The 12,001-nt window shown below is 41.0% G+C and overlaps 3 protein-coding genes across 4 annotated transcripts; 1 reads left to right on the top strand and 2 right to left on the bottom strand.

The window, feature by feature from the left end:
• Positions 1 to 390: 390 nt before the first annotated feature.
• si:ch73-15b2.5 (rho guanine nucleotide exchange factor 19) lies at positions 391 to 5,990 on the top strand. 2 transcript variants are annotated; one of them, XM_049577664.1, is made up of 13 exons: positions 391 to 672; positions 746 to 821; positions 908 to 1,075; positions 1,157 to 1,218; positions 1,306 to 1,604; positions 3,107 to 3,267; positions 3,354 to 3,506; positions 3,581 to 3,710; positions 3,819 to 3,893; positions 4,141 to 4,233; positions 4,344 to 4,492; positions 4,625 to 4,789; positions 5,860 to 5,990. In XM_049577664.1, exons 3-13 carry the CDS (start codon positions 951 to 953, stop codon positions 5,903 to 5,905), a joined length of 1,458 nt encoding a protein of 485 aa, XP_049433621.1. In that variant the 5' UTR covers positions 391 to 672; positions 746 to 821; positions 908 to 950; the 3' UTR covers positions 5,906 to 5,990. The 2 variants fall into 2 exon arrangements, with proteins under 2 accessions (XP_049433621.1, XP_049433620.1); XM_049577663.1 differs by having other exon boundaries at positions 391 to 821.
• A 619-nt stretch (positions 5,991 to 6,609) lies between these two features.
• On the bottom strand, positions 6,610 to 8,785 carry cplane2 (ciliogenesis and planar polarity effector 2). The gene is made up of 5 exons (XM_049577665.1): positions 8,430 to 8,785; positions 7,484 to 7,636; positions 7,268 to 7,392; positions 7,003 to 7,142; positions 6,610 to 6,922 (listed from the first exon to the last, which is right to left on the bottom strand). Exons 1-5 carry the CDS (start codon positions 8,539 to 8,541, stop codon positions 6,700 to 6,702), a joined length of 753 nt encoding a protein of 250 aa, XP_049433622.1. The 5' UTR covers positions 8,542 to 8,785; the 3' UTR covers positions 6,610 to 6,699.
• A 1,178-nt stretch (positions 8,786 to 9,963) lies between these two features.
• LOC125890604 (heat shock protein beta-7-like) lies at positions 9,964 to 11,568 on the bottom strand. Its single transcript, XM_049579318.1, has 3 exons — positions 11,352 to 11,568; positions 11,053 to 11,186; positions 9,964 to 10,699 (listed from the first exon to the last, which is right to left on the bottom strand). The coding sequence occupies exons 1-3, from the start codon at positions 11,428 to 11,430 to the stop codon at positions 10,565 to 10,567; spliced, it is 348 nt and encodes a 115-aa protein (XP_049435275.1). The 5' UTR covers positions 11,431 to 11,568; the 3' UTR covers positions 9,964 to 10,564.
• Between the last annotated feature and the right edge of the window lie 433 nt (positions 11,569 to 12,001).

Genomic DNA, 12,001 nt, shown 5'->3' with positions numbered 1-12,001 from the left:
AACTGTTCGCCGACTTCAGTGACCTCCATGTTTACTTACATACAAAAGCATGCTGCATGTGACGTCTTTGTTATTGTTGGCCACAATCAATTAATCAGTTGAACATCCAAACAAAAAAAAGCAAAGCACTAAGTCCTACGGTGTTATTGTAGCCATAGACCTACTTTGTTTGCCACTTCTTAATGTGGACATAGTCTCAAAACCTGCTTATAATCAGGGCTGCAACTTACTAATTGTTTTGATACATCAGCTGTAAATATCCATTCCTAAAATAGTGAAAAATCTTCATTTTCCCAGAGCCCAATGTGAAGCTGACAATCTGCTTGTTGTGGTAAACCAATAGTTTAAAACCCAAGCCCCCATTCAGAGTTTGCCAGTGCCTTGAAAAAAGAGTCACACCTGGTTCCAGTTTTGTGATTGCTGCAGAGCTCAGACTGCATCTGCCTGAGATCATTAAACTGAGTGTCTCTGGTGCAAACAAAGGATGCTCCAGTAGATAAACAGATCCATCACTGCACTTTGGTCAGACTTTCAAAAAAAGGAGTCTTGTTGGCAGACTTGCGTAAGACAACATTTCCAGACTGAAGCGTTATGGCTCAATTTGACTGCACAGATGAAAACAGTTGGAGCAGCGGCATACTCAACACTCTAAAGTCCTACGTTGGAGATCCAGTGAGTAATTTGATATCACAGATACGAAACATGGAGACAAAGGAGCAGCTTTCCTTAGGGTTTTCTCCTCCAGAAACTGACAGTGCACAGGACACTGGAGACCCAGAGGAGAGCAGTGACTTCCTCCTGAACCAGCTTGAGGAGTGCAGGTCAGGACCACATGGTGTATGTAAAGACACTTCAGTTATCTTTATATGTAGGATTATGATCATGAATTATCTTTGTCTTTTTATAGTCCACCCACAGACATATCTTCAGCTCTCAGGTCCGTGGCTTTAATGCGAACATTGGATTTAAAAAACGTACGCTGTGCACATGTGCCTGAGTTGTTCTCAGTGCCTCTAGATGAGGTGGACAGTCCAACTTTGTCTCCAGAGGAGGATCAGGATGGAAGTACAGAAGGGTAAGTGAGGCTGTAAATCTTTATTCTCCTTACAATCTCTATACTTTTAACGTTTTAATGTGGCCTGCTTTGTAAACCCAGGGCCGCAGATCCAGCTGAGGAGGAAATGAGCATAACATTCCAGTCAAAGTACATTAATTTTTGTGAGTTTCCCTCTCTGTTTGCACTGTTGATGAGCAGTTTAACATTTACAGCTATTTAAAGTCTTCATCTCTTCCTTTGCTCTGCAGTCCCACTGTATCAGGACTACTGTCTGCAGGAGGTGAAAGACAATCTGCACAGGCTGAGCAAGAGTTATGTGTCTGAGCTGATAGCACCTCAGTATCTGCAGGGTCTGCAGTCCCGTCTTGTCGCTCAGTGCAGCGATGTGCCTGCTCCCCTTAAGTTAAAGCCTCCTAAAGCAACTGAATCCTCATCTCCACCTCAGCCTGTCAAGGTGACTCCGTGTACCCTTTGGCAAGATCTAGAGGAAGTGAAGGCGTCCGGCCTGCTCAGCAGCCTGACCAACAGGGAGATTCGCCTTCAGGAGGTGTGGAAAGCTTTATGTTTCATGCTTTACAGTACATTATAATCAGCGCAATGCAGTCTAATTCTGAACCAAATTACAGTAAAATTAGAGGAAGACAGGAGTGTAGCAACATTATTAAGATGATGGATTAAGACCCTGTGTCAGTATAATGCCTGTTACATACCAGAAAAACAACTATGCATTTACCACTAGTGTCATTATGACTGGGAAATTTGGCAAGAGAATGAACCTTATTATCTAAAAGATTCAGTGTGTCATTCTCAGGCTTATGCTGTCTGTTTGTCAGAAGAGAAGGGTGGCTGGGGTGTGACTAACGCACTGATTGACAAATGGGAAAAGTTAGAGGTTGAAGATGAAACCCTGGAGTTGGAAAGAATCTTTGGTTTGTCGCTACTGTCTTGCATGCATGAGTTCAGAATACAGTGTTTTTTGTTGTTTTTTTCCCCCCACGATCTGGTTAGTGCGAGGTTAATTTTTGCATCTGATTTTGATGACATCACAACTTTAAGATTATATTGGGTTCTGATTCCTGACAGAAACAGTAACTAATCACACCTGATGTGTTAAGGACCATTGAAAATCTGATTATCTGATGATAACTTCTGTTTTTACAGTTTCTGAGCCCCTAAGCCAAACTAGAAAACATAAGTCTTCCCTTGTTTCACACTGCCTCCTCCCCTCTCAAAAATTAAGGAACAGTCCCTTACCTGGCTGAACCTGTGCACATTTCAGCATGTTGACGTGTTTGTTAGCTACTACTGAAAACCATACTGATTTAGCATACAGGATTTAGCATTATTGCATTAATGTGCTAAACTTGTGCTAAATATAGTATGTTTGCATCAAGCATGTTGGCATGTTAATGTCTTATTTTATATGTAACCTTTATCAAGCTAGTAATTTGGCTTGTATGTTGCAATTTACAGCAATACTAAGAAGTATAACTTGTAGGGTGTAGCATTAATATAGTGTGTAATGCAATAATGTCCTACATGCATTTTTAAAGGGACAGTTCACCCCAGAATCAAACATGCATATTTCATCTCTTACCTGTAGTGCTATTTATCAGTCTAGATTGTTTTGGTGTGACATGCTGAGTGTTTGAGATATCAGCCGTAGAGATGTCTGCCTTCTCTTGAATATAATGGAACTAGATGACACTCAGGTTGTGGTGCTTAAAGAGCCAAAAAATACATTTAAAAAACTCAAAATCAATGTGTCTTTCAAGAAGTAATGTCATCATCAGTAACTCAAGATAAACAACAGTTGTGAGCAGTCTGTGTGACCGATGTCTCCACTACTCAGCGACTCACTCACTGGAAAACAATGGAGAATTATGGGAAAATGGAATGAACTTTGAATACAGACAATGCTTGTTGGTAGAATCAATTCAGTTTTGATTTTTCATGGACTTTGCTCACAGTGGAAGAATCATTACCCTGGTCTTTGAGGTTTACAGTGACTGTGAAAAGTCTGTTAATTCTTGTCTGCTCCTTCTGAAGTCAACGTTTGAGTTGATCGGCTCTGAAGCGTCTTACCTAAGGAGCCTCGGAGTTGCTGTCAATCATTTCTGTGCATCCAAGGCACTGAGGAAGACCCTGAATCAAATGGAGCATCACATTTTGTTTTCCAACATTCGTCGCGTGATGGCAGCCAGTGAAAAGTGAGAGCTCCACACACCAGTTCCTCCTTTATGTTATTTGAACTAGTTTCATTGTTCATGCTAAGCCAGCTTCCTGTCTCTTCTAGGTTTCTGATGGATCTGGAAACTCGACTGGGAGAGAGTGTGTTGATATCTGAGGTTGGAGACATCGTGCTGAAACACTGCCCAGAGTTTCGCAGCCTCTATGTGCCATATGTGACTAACATGATGTACCAAGAGACTCTTGTCAACCAGCTGTTGTAAGTCTCCATTCTGCACTTGATACCAAAGCTGGTACTCTACAACGCTGACTTTCCATCTTTTCCTTTTCAAGGCAGCAGAACAGAGACTTCCTGTATTCAATCAAGAAGCTTGAGAGTGACCCAGTGTGTCAAAGACGGAGCCTCAAGTCGTTCCTTGTCCTCCCCTTTCAGAGGATTACACGTATTAAACTCCTCCTAGAGGTAGGCGTCTCATGGCTACTGAATTATATGCTTCCAAATATATATTTTCAATTTATGACACGTGTGAGAAGTCAACCAAGGCTTCTGCTGGGCTTTCTTCTACTTCAGAGCATCCTGAAGCTGACTGATCCAGGCTCCGACTCCATTTCAAATCTCAAAAAAGCAATAGAAGCCATTCATGAGGTAATACTGTGTTACATTCAAGTGATCAGATCTGTCTCAGCATGAATGTAGTATACTAATGTATGTTATTGGAGGGTATCCACTGTGAAAAGTTGTGGATGGTACCAAAGGCACCGTTCCATACCATCAAGACCATTCTTGGTCCCCCCTCTCTTGGGGTACCTAGCACACACATCTGGCCTTAAAAGTCAACTCTGAAATTTAAAAAAAAATAATAATAAATGACATCACTATCTGCTCTAACCAGATCGTGGCCGAGTGTGACAACGGGGTCCAAAAAATGAAACAAATTGAGGAGCTGGTCTGTCTGGAAATGCTGCTGCATTTTGGCAAAGTTAAGGTGACAACTTTCTTTTATTTTCACTGAGATTTCAAACAGAATTTGTTGCCATCTGCATGTTCATGTAACAGAGTCTGTTTTAAATTCTGTCTGACTCTTCCTCCATCCAGTCAGTCCCTCTGGTTGTAAGCGGGCGGTTTCTGGTGCACCAGGGTCCCATGAGACAGCTGACTGTGGAGGCAGGTCACAACTCGAGAGTGTCATACACCAGCGTCTACCTCCACCTCTTCAATGACCTTTTGATCATCTCCACGAAAAAGTATTTGACCAGACACCCATTATTTAACACCACACATCCTGGTTTCTTATTTGGTAATACACTGAACTGTCGTCACACTTTGTTTTGAAACCAGAGTGTGTTCTCTCTCTTTCTCTCTCTGCATCGTGTCAGGGACCGGAGGTTCACAGTTCTGGATCATGCTGACTTCCCCACACATGTGCATGTTCAGAATCTGAAGACTGAGGTCCTGGGTCTACCCCCAGATTCCTTCCTGTTGCACATCTCTCAAAGTCAAACCGGACAGCCCACCGCCATGATACTTGCTGCACGCACAAGGTACGAGTGGACACCTTCCAACCCAACCTCCAGAATGAACGTTGGCATTGTACATTTCTGCAAACCTGATATGCTGAAACTTTGGTTTTCCACGTTTCAATTTCATGGTTTGACAGTGCTGTAAGTTTAGGCACATAAAACATCTTGTTAGGGTTAGGAAAATATCATGTTTTATTGACTTTATATACTTGCTTTGGTTGCCACAAACACAACAGGAAAGGTCCCAACTATGACTGAAAACCACCCAAAAAGAGCAGTTACACTCATGAGATAGTGAAAAGGTAACCAGATGATGTTCAGTGAAGGAGACCAAGCAAAAAGGGAAGATATGAATTTATCTAAGGGGACACCCAGTGCTTTAGTGGGTGGAGCAGTTACCCTATTCACAAGGGCAGTGTTCTTGCTGCAGTGGCCCCAGGCTTGACTCCAACCTTCGGCCCTCTTCAAAAAGCCTCTTTATAATAAGATGAAGAATAAAAATAATAGTTTAAAATAAGACGGTGATGCAGTGGTTAGCGTTGCCACCTCACAGCAAGAGGATTTCTAGTTCAAACCCAGGGTGCGAGAGTCCTTCTGTGCAGAGTTTGCATGTTCTCCCCGTGTCAGCATGGGTCACTATGGGTACTCCAGCTTCCTCCCACAGTCCAAAGACATGCAGGTTAATTGGTGACTCTAAATTGTCCATAGGTGTGAATGTGAGCGTGAATGGTTGTCTGTCTCTATGTGTCAGCCCTGTGATAGTCTGGTGACCTGTCCAGGGTGTACCCTGCCTCTCACCCAGTGTCAGCCTGGATAAGCCACGCCATCCACCAACCTCCTGATCTGAAACTCGGCTCATGCATGTCCTCTGAAATACGTCACTTTAGAAACGTTGATATGATTCGTATTAAATGTAACATGTCCGTGGTTTGCAGAAACGTACAATGCCAACATTTTATTTTGGTGGCTGAGCTGCATCTTTTATGCATTTTGAATGAGTAATACATTTCCTTTTTAGCATCACATCTTCCATCTGTGATTCCCTTATGTTGTGTTTTTTTTTTTTTTGTTTTTGTTTTTTTTTTTTGCAGGTCAGATAAAGAGGCGTGGATGGAGGCGCTGTCTTCTAAAAAGTGATGGAAACATGATTCTGCAATTTTGATTTTATTATCAAATTTAGGTTGTTTTACTTGCACATTACCAATGTATACATTTTGAAAATTGAAAGAATTTGATAACTTGTTTGTTAAGATTTACCTTAACTTGAATGCACATAATAATGTTGATAAAGGCACACTGGAGCACCATATAACATAAAATGAAGGGTTAAACATGCACTCAATTTGTCACAATTTGCAGACACACGGCATGTAATGGGATACTTTTCATTATTATTATTATTATTATTATTATTATTGGAAATAGCTTTTTTTCACTTGTATTAAAATGTTGTCCTTTTAAGTAATGCTATGTTTTTTATTAATAAAAATAATTCAGACCTTTTCAGATCTGCCTCATGACACGGAAATGCCTCAGCTGAGAAATGAAGGTAACAAGAGAACTTGACTGAACAGCTGCTGATCTCACTGTGAAATACTGACAAAATATTTAGCACAATACCTCTGAGCAAACAATGTTGACAGAAATCAGTGAAAATCTGTCCCAAATATGCCAGGGATAATACAAACAAACAAGTGGAGCAGTGCTGTCTAATACATGATTGAAAAAAAATTCAGTATGTGCTTAAATACAGGCACTCAAATACATGTAGAACACAAAAAAAAAAAACAAAACAGCAGCTTCCTCCATCTCCTCCTGAGGGATCTGAATCTCCTCCAAATCAACAAGTGCGATCTCTCAAAGGCACCCAGGGGTGACCCTACTTGGACCTCCACTTCACCTCAACTTAGTCTTAAAAATTCTGTTCAGTATTAAAGTATAGTCACTGTCTCCTGCTGTGAATGGTGGCTGGCTGATGCAGCTGTAACACAATCCTGATGCCACAGGTTCTCCGCCAGGCAGTTGAGGAGGGGGGCTACGTCACCCAGCCCGTCACTGACCTCCCCACCCACACGCAGCAGCGGTAAGCTCCACCTCTCCTGGAAGTCCCTCACGTCTCTCTGTGCCACATCACAGTGCATGAAAAGGTCAAATCTGAAGGAAACATTAAGGACAAATGTCCGTCTGTGTATTGATATAGATTTAAGTTTTTATTAAAGAACACAAAAGGATACTTGGTGCCGACCACCAGTTTCACAACAGGACCCGCAGACGTCTCAGTCCATTTAGTAATTTGATTCGACAGATCATCAAAGGACGTCCTGTCAGTGAAGGAGAACAGGAAAAGGACAGCGTCCACCTGCTCCTTACAGGCCTGGAAGACACACAGAGCAGAGATTCAATAAAATGTTGATCTAGAATAATGTGAGTGTTTTCATTTTTCTGTTTCTGGTATAAATCAAATTGTTCGTGTAAAAACACTTTATATTTCATACATACTGGTAGCAAATGGTCAAATCTGCGTAAGGCGTTTTCTCCACAGTCCCACAGCTGCAGACGGAAAAACAGCACTCTGCCACTTTCTCTCAGCTTCACTGGCCAATACACCACCGTCGTCTCAATACCTTAAGTTGGATAAATAAATTGTGACCTGATTAACCCTTAACTGTACAGATAACTCTAAAAGCAACTGACTCACGTTGATGTTGGACCTACCTGTGGTTTCATAGTGCATGTTAGGAACATTCAGGCCTGCGAGACGTGCAGCAAGAGCAGTTTTACCGACTCCACTCTTGCCAGAAAGGAAGACCTTATAGTGAACTGTGTCCACAGCTACATGTGGGGGCATCACTGGAGACTCCAACAAGCCTGTGAAACAAGTTTTAGAAAGGTCATCTAAATATTTACTGTCATGAACTGCTTCATATTTTCCACAATCCTATTCTTTTAATCCTATTCTTCTGACACAATATTTGTATGGTTTCCTAAGACAATTTGAGTGTTCACAAATGCTACAATCACTCCCCTCGATCTAGAAGCCAGACTGGCAAAACCAACATCATGTCTTTAACATATTTAATGTGTCACTGCTTCACAACAAAAGCCAAGGTGCTTTACTTTATGGACAACTTTTATGGTACTGATAGTGAGGATGTATAATAGGAAATGCCAGTGACGTATGGTAGTTAGGATGGGCTCCAGTGCACACTATTATGTGAGGCCCTTGTGCCAGATTTTGTTTATTTATGGTTTAGATAGTTTATGTAAAAATAAACACATTTAATGTTGTTATGGATTGCGACTATTTCTGGGGTGGCAAGTTGAGTCACTCATGATGGCCCGTTCTCTGTTCTCCAACCTCTCTCTCTCTCTACTGGCCCCCCTGCCCCATGGGCCCCAGTGCAGCAGCTCTGCCTGTGCTGTCATTATTTCCGCCCCTGGGAAATGCACATTTTTCTACCGGCCACTTTATGTGACTGCTTCCACCTCAAAGTTCAAATCACAATGAAATGAGAAAAACGTATCTGGTTGAAATCTGTACAGTGGCAGCATGTGAAGTCTCAAAAATGAACCGTAGAACACACTTACTAAAATGCTTGTGTTGTACAATCAAACTCAAACCCTGGTTACACATGAATGATATGTTTACAGTCTGTCTTACCGAAGTGTTTGCGCCTCTTCTTGTGTAGTATTTTGCTGAAATACTCTTTGCTGTCTTTACTTCGGTGCCAGTCAGCTACAACGACTGACCCGGGAGGAGAAACTTGGGCCATGCTGTTGTCGCTAGTCCTGCTCCTCAGCTAAAGTTAGCATCACACTGCTAACGTCAGTTTTACATTATAAAACCCAGCCTGTGAAACCGACAGTAGCGTCAGAGCACAGCTCATAATATCAAAATACTACACACAGCTTCATTTAACCATAAATATATTTAATAATAACACCTGTGGTCGGTTCATACTAGTTTTAAGTCTTACAGAGCTGCCGCTTGGTAAGAACTTCCGTAAACTAAAACATCCCTTGACAACCGCTACCTGACGTCACGTCTCCATGGGCAGGAATGCTGACGTAACTTCCACCAGTCGCTGATGTTGCCTTCAGGTACTTCAAAAACCTTTTGTTTTTCTCCTCTCGCTTTTTTCTACTCAGTTCCATGAGCATTTACTTTGATGATATGATGGACGAGTCTTGTCGTTGTATTTATAAATTGTTCAATAAAGTTTTTTTTTTAAATGCGGCTTTATCGGTAATCAAATGAACGGAAAACAAAAAGCCTACATTTACAGCTTTTCTTGACTGTTAAGACAGCTTAAAGAAAGTGGGATCCATTTGACCTTCATCATCATCACCACCTTCTTAATACAGCAGAAGTCTGCTCTTGCAAATGTGATGACACTTTGTTTGGGTTCACACATTTTTCACACTCTTTTCAAATCACTTAACCCTGATCTCATAGTAAAACCCAACACTCTATTGGATTAACTAAAAAAAAAAAGAAAATATCTATTCCAGACTTATGAAAACTACTTGCATAATTGTGGCACAGGAGCCTGAGCATTCAACATTTCTGAGTTCGATAAATATGGAATCAAGACAAGGTCAAAACCTAAAAACCAAAAATGATATGGCTGCTGCAGCGTACAATAAGGACATGGAAAAATCTGATCAAATACAATGAGGTGAGGGTGCCCACAGAGAGAGCGGGCCCTCTTACAATATGCAGTGCAGAAAACAGGGCCTTGTAGGTAATTCAGATTGCCACCTTAGATATATGTCTGTTTAAAAAACAAAATAACAACTCACATTAAATTAAAAAAAATTGTGTCATTTGCTTGACTATATTGAAAAGGCAAAGCCATCACCATCATGGTTTGCTTTTGTTTTTTCCTAAAACAGTCAGTAGCAATCTATAACAAAATATGTCATTAGATAAATGCTAATTCTACATTAACTATAAATAAGCTTTAAAAAAAATTTCAATTAAATGAATAATTCCTTATTTTCTTTGGTATGTTTTGTATGATTGTTTCTGGGTAGTATGTATGTTGGTGTTATACAATGTCAAGTCTCCATATAATCATATGACGAGACGATAAGATTACACAGCAACTAGTTTAGGCACATAAATAGTAACTAGCTTACATTAGGGCCCATCATAACAGCATGCACTGGGGCCCGTTGTAACTACTTCACGCTCCTGGTGTAAATGCCAATCTTTATTGGTTCCTCAGTGAAGACAGGAGGCAGTACCAAAGATAAATGACAATGAATGTCTGAATTTGTCTTGTCTGGTTGGTTACCGTAGGTTTGACATGTCAACGACAATTGATGGGCATCGACAAACCTGCATACAAGAATAGAATAAAGCCAGTATTCAAACAGGACATCTCAGAAAGTGTTGATTGATGCAAATATTTGATTCTGTTGCATGTTTTTAATGTTTTGTGAGTGTAAAAGCATTTTGCAAACAAAATGTGTCATTTCCAGACTTTCACTTTAGGCCTGTGCGAGAACTGTTTCGACGATGTAACTTCTGAGTGGAAAAATCTCAGCAACTGAGAAAAACTGTAAACAACCATTTTCATGTTTCTGCGACACCCCCTGCTGTTTAACCTCAATCATCTCATCACGTTAACAGGATTCTCCAAGACAATACCAAACATCTCACAAAGCGTTAAAGGGTTTTCTTCATATCTCCAGTAGTACATGAAGGGTCCTTTGGTTCCCTGCGTCCACCGCCAGAGGTCGCTATACTCCAGTGTTAAAACGATAAATGAAGAGCAGAGCTATTGGGCATTAAGGTACCCTGAGAGCTCTGACAGTCAGGGTGCCACTGCTGTCTATGCTCATGCTCACAGATGTGGGGTCCACACTGGATGGTAGTTTGCACTGGTGGGAAAATGTGTTTGTGACTGTGCCATCTTCTCCCAGCTGCATGACAAAAGCAGAAGATATGATATGATTGTAAATTTTACATTATGTCTCTTTAATTTTGCACCATATTTATCCTTATGCACTTTAAGGCTTTAACTTTGACATGTTCTGTAATCTAGCTTCAGTTCTCTATCAGATTCAAGCCATTACTATACATTGAGTACTCGAGTTAATTAATTTCTGTGTTGCTCTCTGTATTCATGTAGGCTGCAAAGAATAATCTACTGCCAAAATTTAAAAATACTTCTATCAAATGACTTAATATATGATTTATCTGAAGTGCAGTAATCAACCAGCAGACCTCTTCACTGTTTTAGGGGTTACTATTACAGCTTTCCTTCATGGCTCACCTTCTCAGCATGCACCTCTATCAGGTTGTTGGAAGATGTAATGATAACATCCTCCGGAGAAAATTCACTCACATCCACTGAGAACTGGAATATGTCTCCGATGACTTGGATCTTCCCCGTAGGATATGAGTGGCCTGAAACAGAAACCACAGCTCGTAAATCTGGATGACTGCATGACACACACTGAAAGACCAGTCATCGGCTCACTAACATTCACTGATTTGACTAAAAATCAGGTGAAACATGCTGCACAAAATAGAAAAAACAAGCATGTATCTATCAGTCTTTGTTTATCTGACCTGTGAATTTGCTTTCTCTGCAGGTCTGCTGAGGTCGTGATGCTGAATCTTCAGAGAAAATACCTCGACCTTTCTCCATGCAGGCTGAGGAAGAGGACCGACTGTATCTACTGCATGGATCCAAGAGAGGGCATTCTAATCTCCTCTGGGTCTGATGAAAGTGTCCTTATAGCCTATATATGAGACCTTTATAGTCTACTGTGTGTCACCAGTGTGTGTGTGTGTGTGTGTGTGTGTGTCTCAGTGATTCAGCTGCACTGGAACATGACACGCATTGCAGATATTCAGTGTGTCAGAACGGTTGTTGAACTGTTGTCAAACGCTCCAAAATTTCCAGCCGCACCCCAGCCTGGGACCACATGAGTCTTTGTGTTTGTGTGAGAAAGGGTGTGGAGCTGTTTCTGTGTAAAGTAATAAGCTATAATTATCAGCTGTGATATTAAATGGACTGTCATTCACAACTTTGAGACAATAGAAGTGACAAAAGATGAAAAAAGTAGCTTTTAAATTCAGTTTGTAAAGTAAATGAGATTTTTAAGGCTGGGTATAGCCTCGGGATTTGTCACAGAAATGACAATGTACCAATGAGTTTCCAGTGAAAACCTTCCAGAGGGGTGTCTCAACATGTCTGAGTGACGGTGATATGATGG

This window comes from Epinephelus fuscoguttatus, linkage group LG1, assembly GCF_011397635.1.
Source record: "Epinephelus fuscoguttatus linkage group LG1, E.fuscoguttatus.final_Chr_v1".
NCBI classification, from domain to species: domain Eukaryota; kingdom Metazoa; phylum Chordata; class Actinopteri; order Perciformes; family Serranidae; genus Epinephelus; species Epinephelus fuscoguttatus.
The sequence above is the reverse complement of the archived record's forward strand: the minus strand, read 5'-3'. Positions and strand labels throughout refer to the sequence as shown.

What these genes read in the sequence shown, in the direction of transcription:
- si:ch73-15b2.5 (XM_049577663.1), top strand. Translation starts at nt 592, where the DNA reads ATGGCTCAATTTGACTGCACAGATGAAAACAGTTGGAGCAGCGGCATA. An exon ending in GGGAGATTCGCCTTCAGGAG is followed by an intron (nt 1,605 to 3,106) that starts GTGTGGAAAGCT and finishes CTCCTTCTGAAG; the next exon opens with TCAACGTTTGAGTTGATCGG. An exon ending in CAATAGAAGCCATTCATGAG is followed by an intron (nt 3,894 to 4,140) that starts GTAATACTGTGT and finishes TGCTCTAACCAG; the next exon opens with ATCGTGGCCGAGTGTGACAA.
- cplane2 (XM_049577665.1), bottom strand. Translation starts at nt 8,541, where the DNA reads ATGGCCCAAGTTTCTCCTCCCGGGTCAGTCGTTGTAGCTGACTGGCAC. An exon ending in CATGCACTATGAAACCACAG is followed by an intron (nt 7,393 to 7,483) that starts GTAGGTCCAACA and finishes ATCCAACTTAAG; the next exon opens with GTATTGAGACGACGGTGGTG. An exon ending in GATTTGACCATTTGCTACCA is followed by an intron (nt 7,143 to 7,267) that starts GTATGTATGAAA and finishes TGTGTCTTCCAG; the next exon opens with GCCTGTAAGGAGCAGGTGGA.
- LOC125890604 (XM_049579318.1), bottom strand. Translation starts at nt 11,430, where the DNA reads ATGGAGAAAGGTCGAGGTATTTTCTCTGAAGATTCAGCATCACGACCT. An exon ending in CAGAGAAAGCAAATTCACAG is followed by an intron (nt 11,187 to 11,351) that starts GTCAGATAAACA and finishes TTTCTGTTTCAG; the next exon opens with GCCACTCATATCCTACGGGG. An exon ending in TAGAGGTGCATGCTGAGAAG is followed by an intron (nt 10,700 to 11,052) that starts GTGAGCCATGAA and finishes TTTGTCATGCAG; the next exon opens with CTGGGAGAAGATGGCACAGT.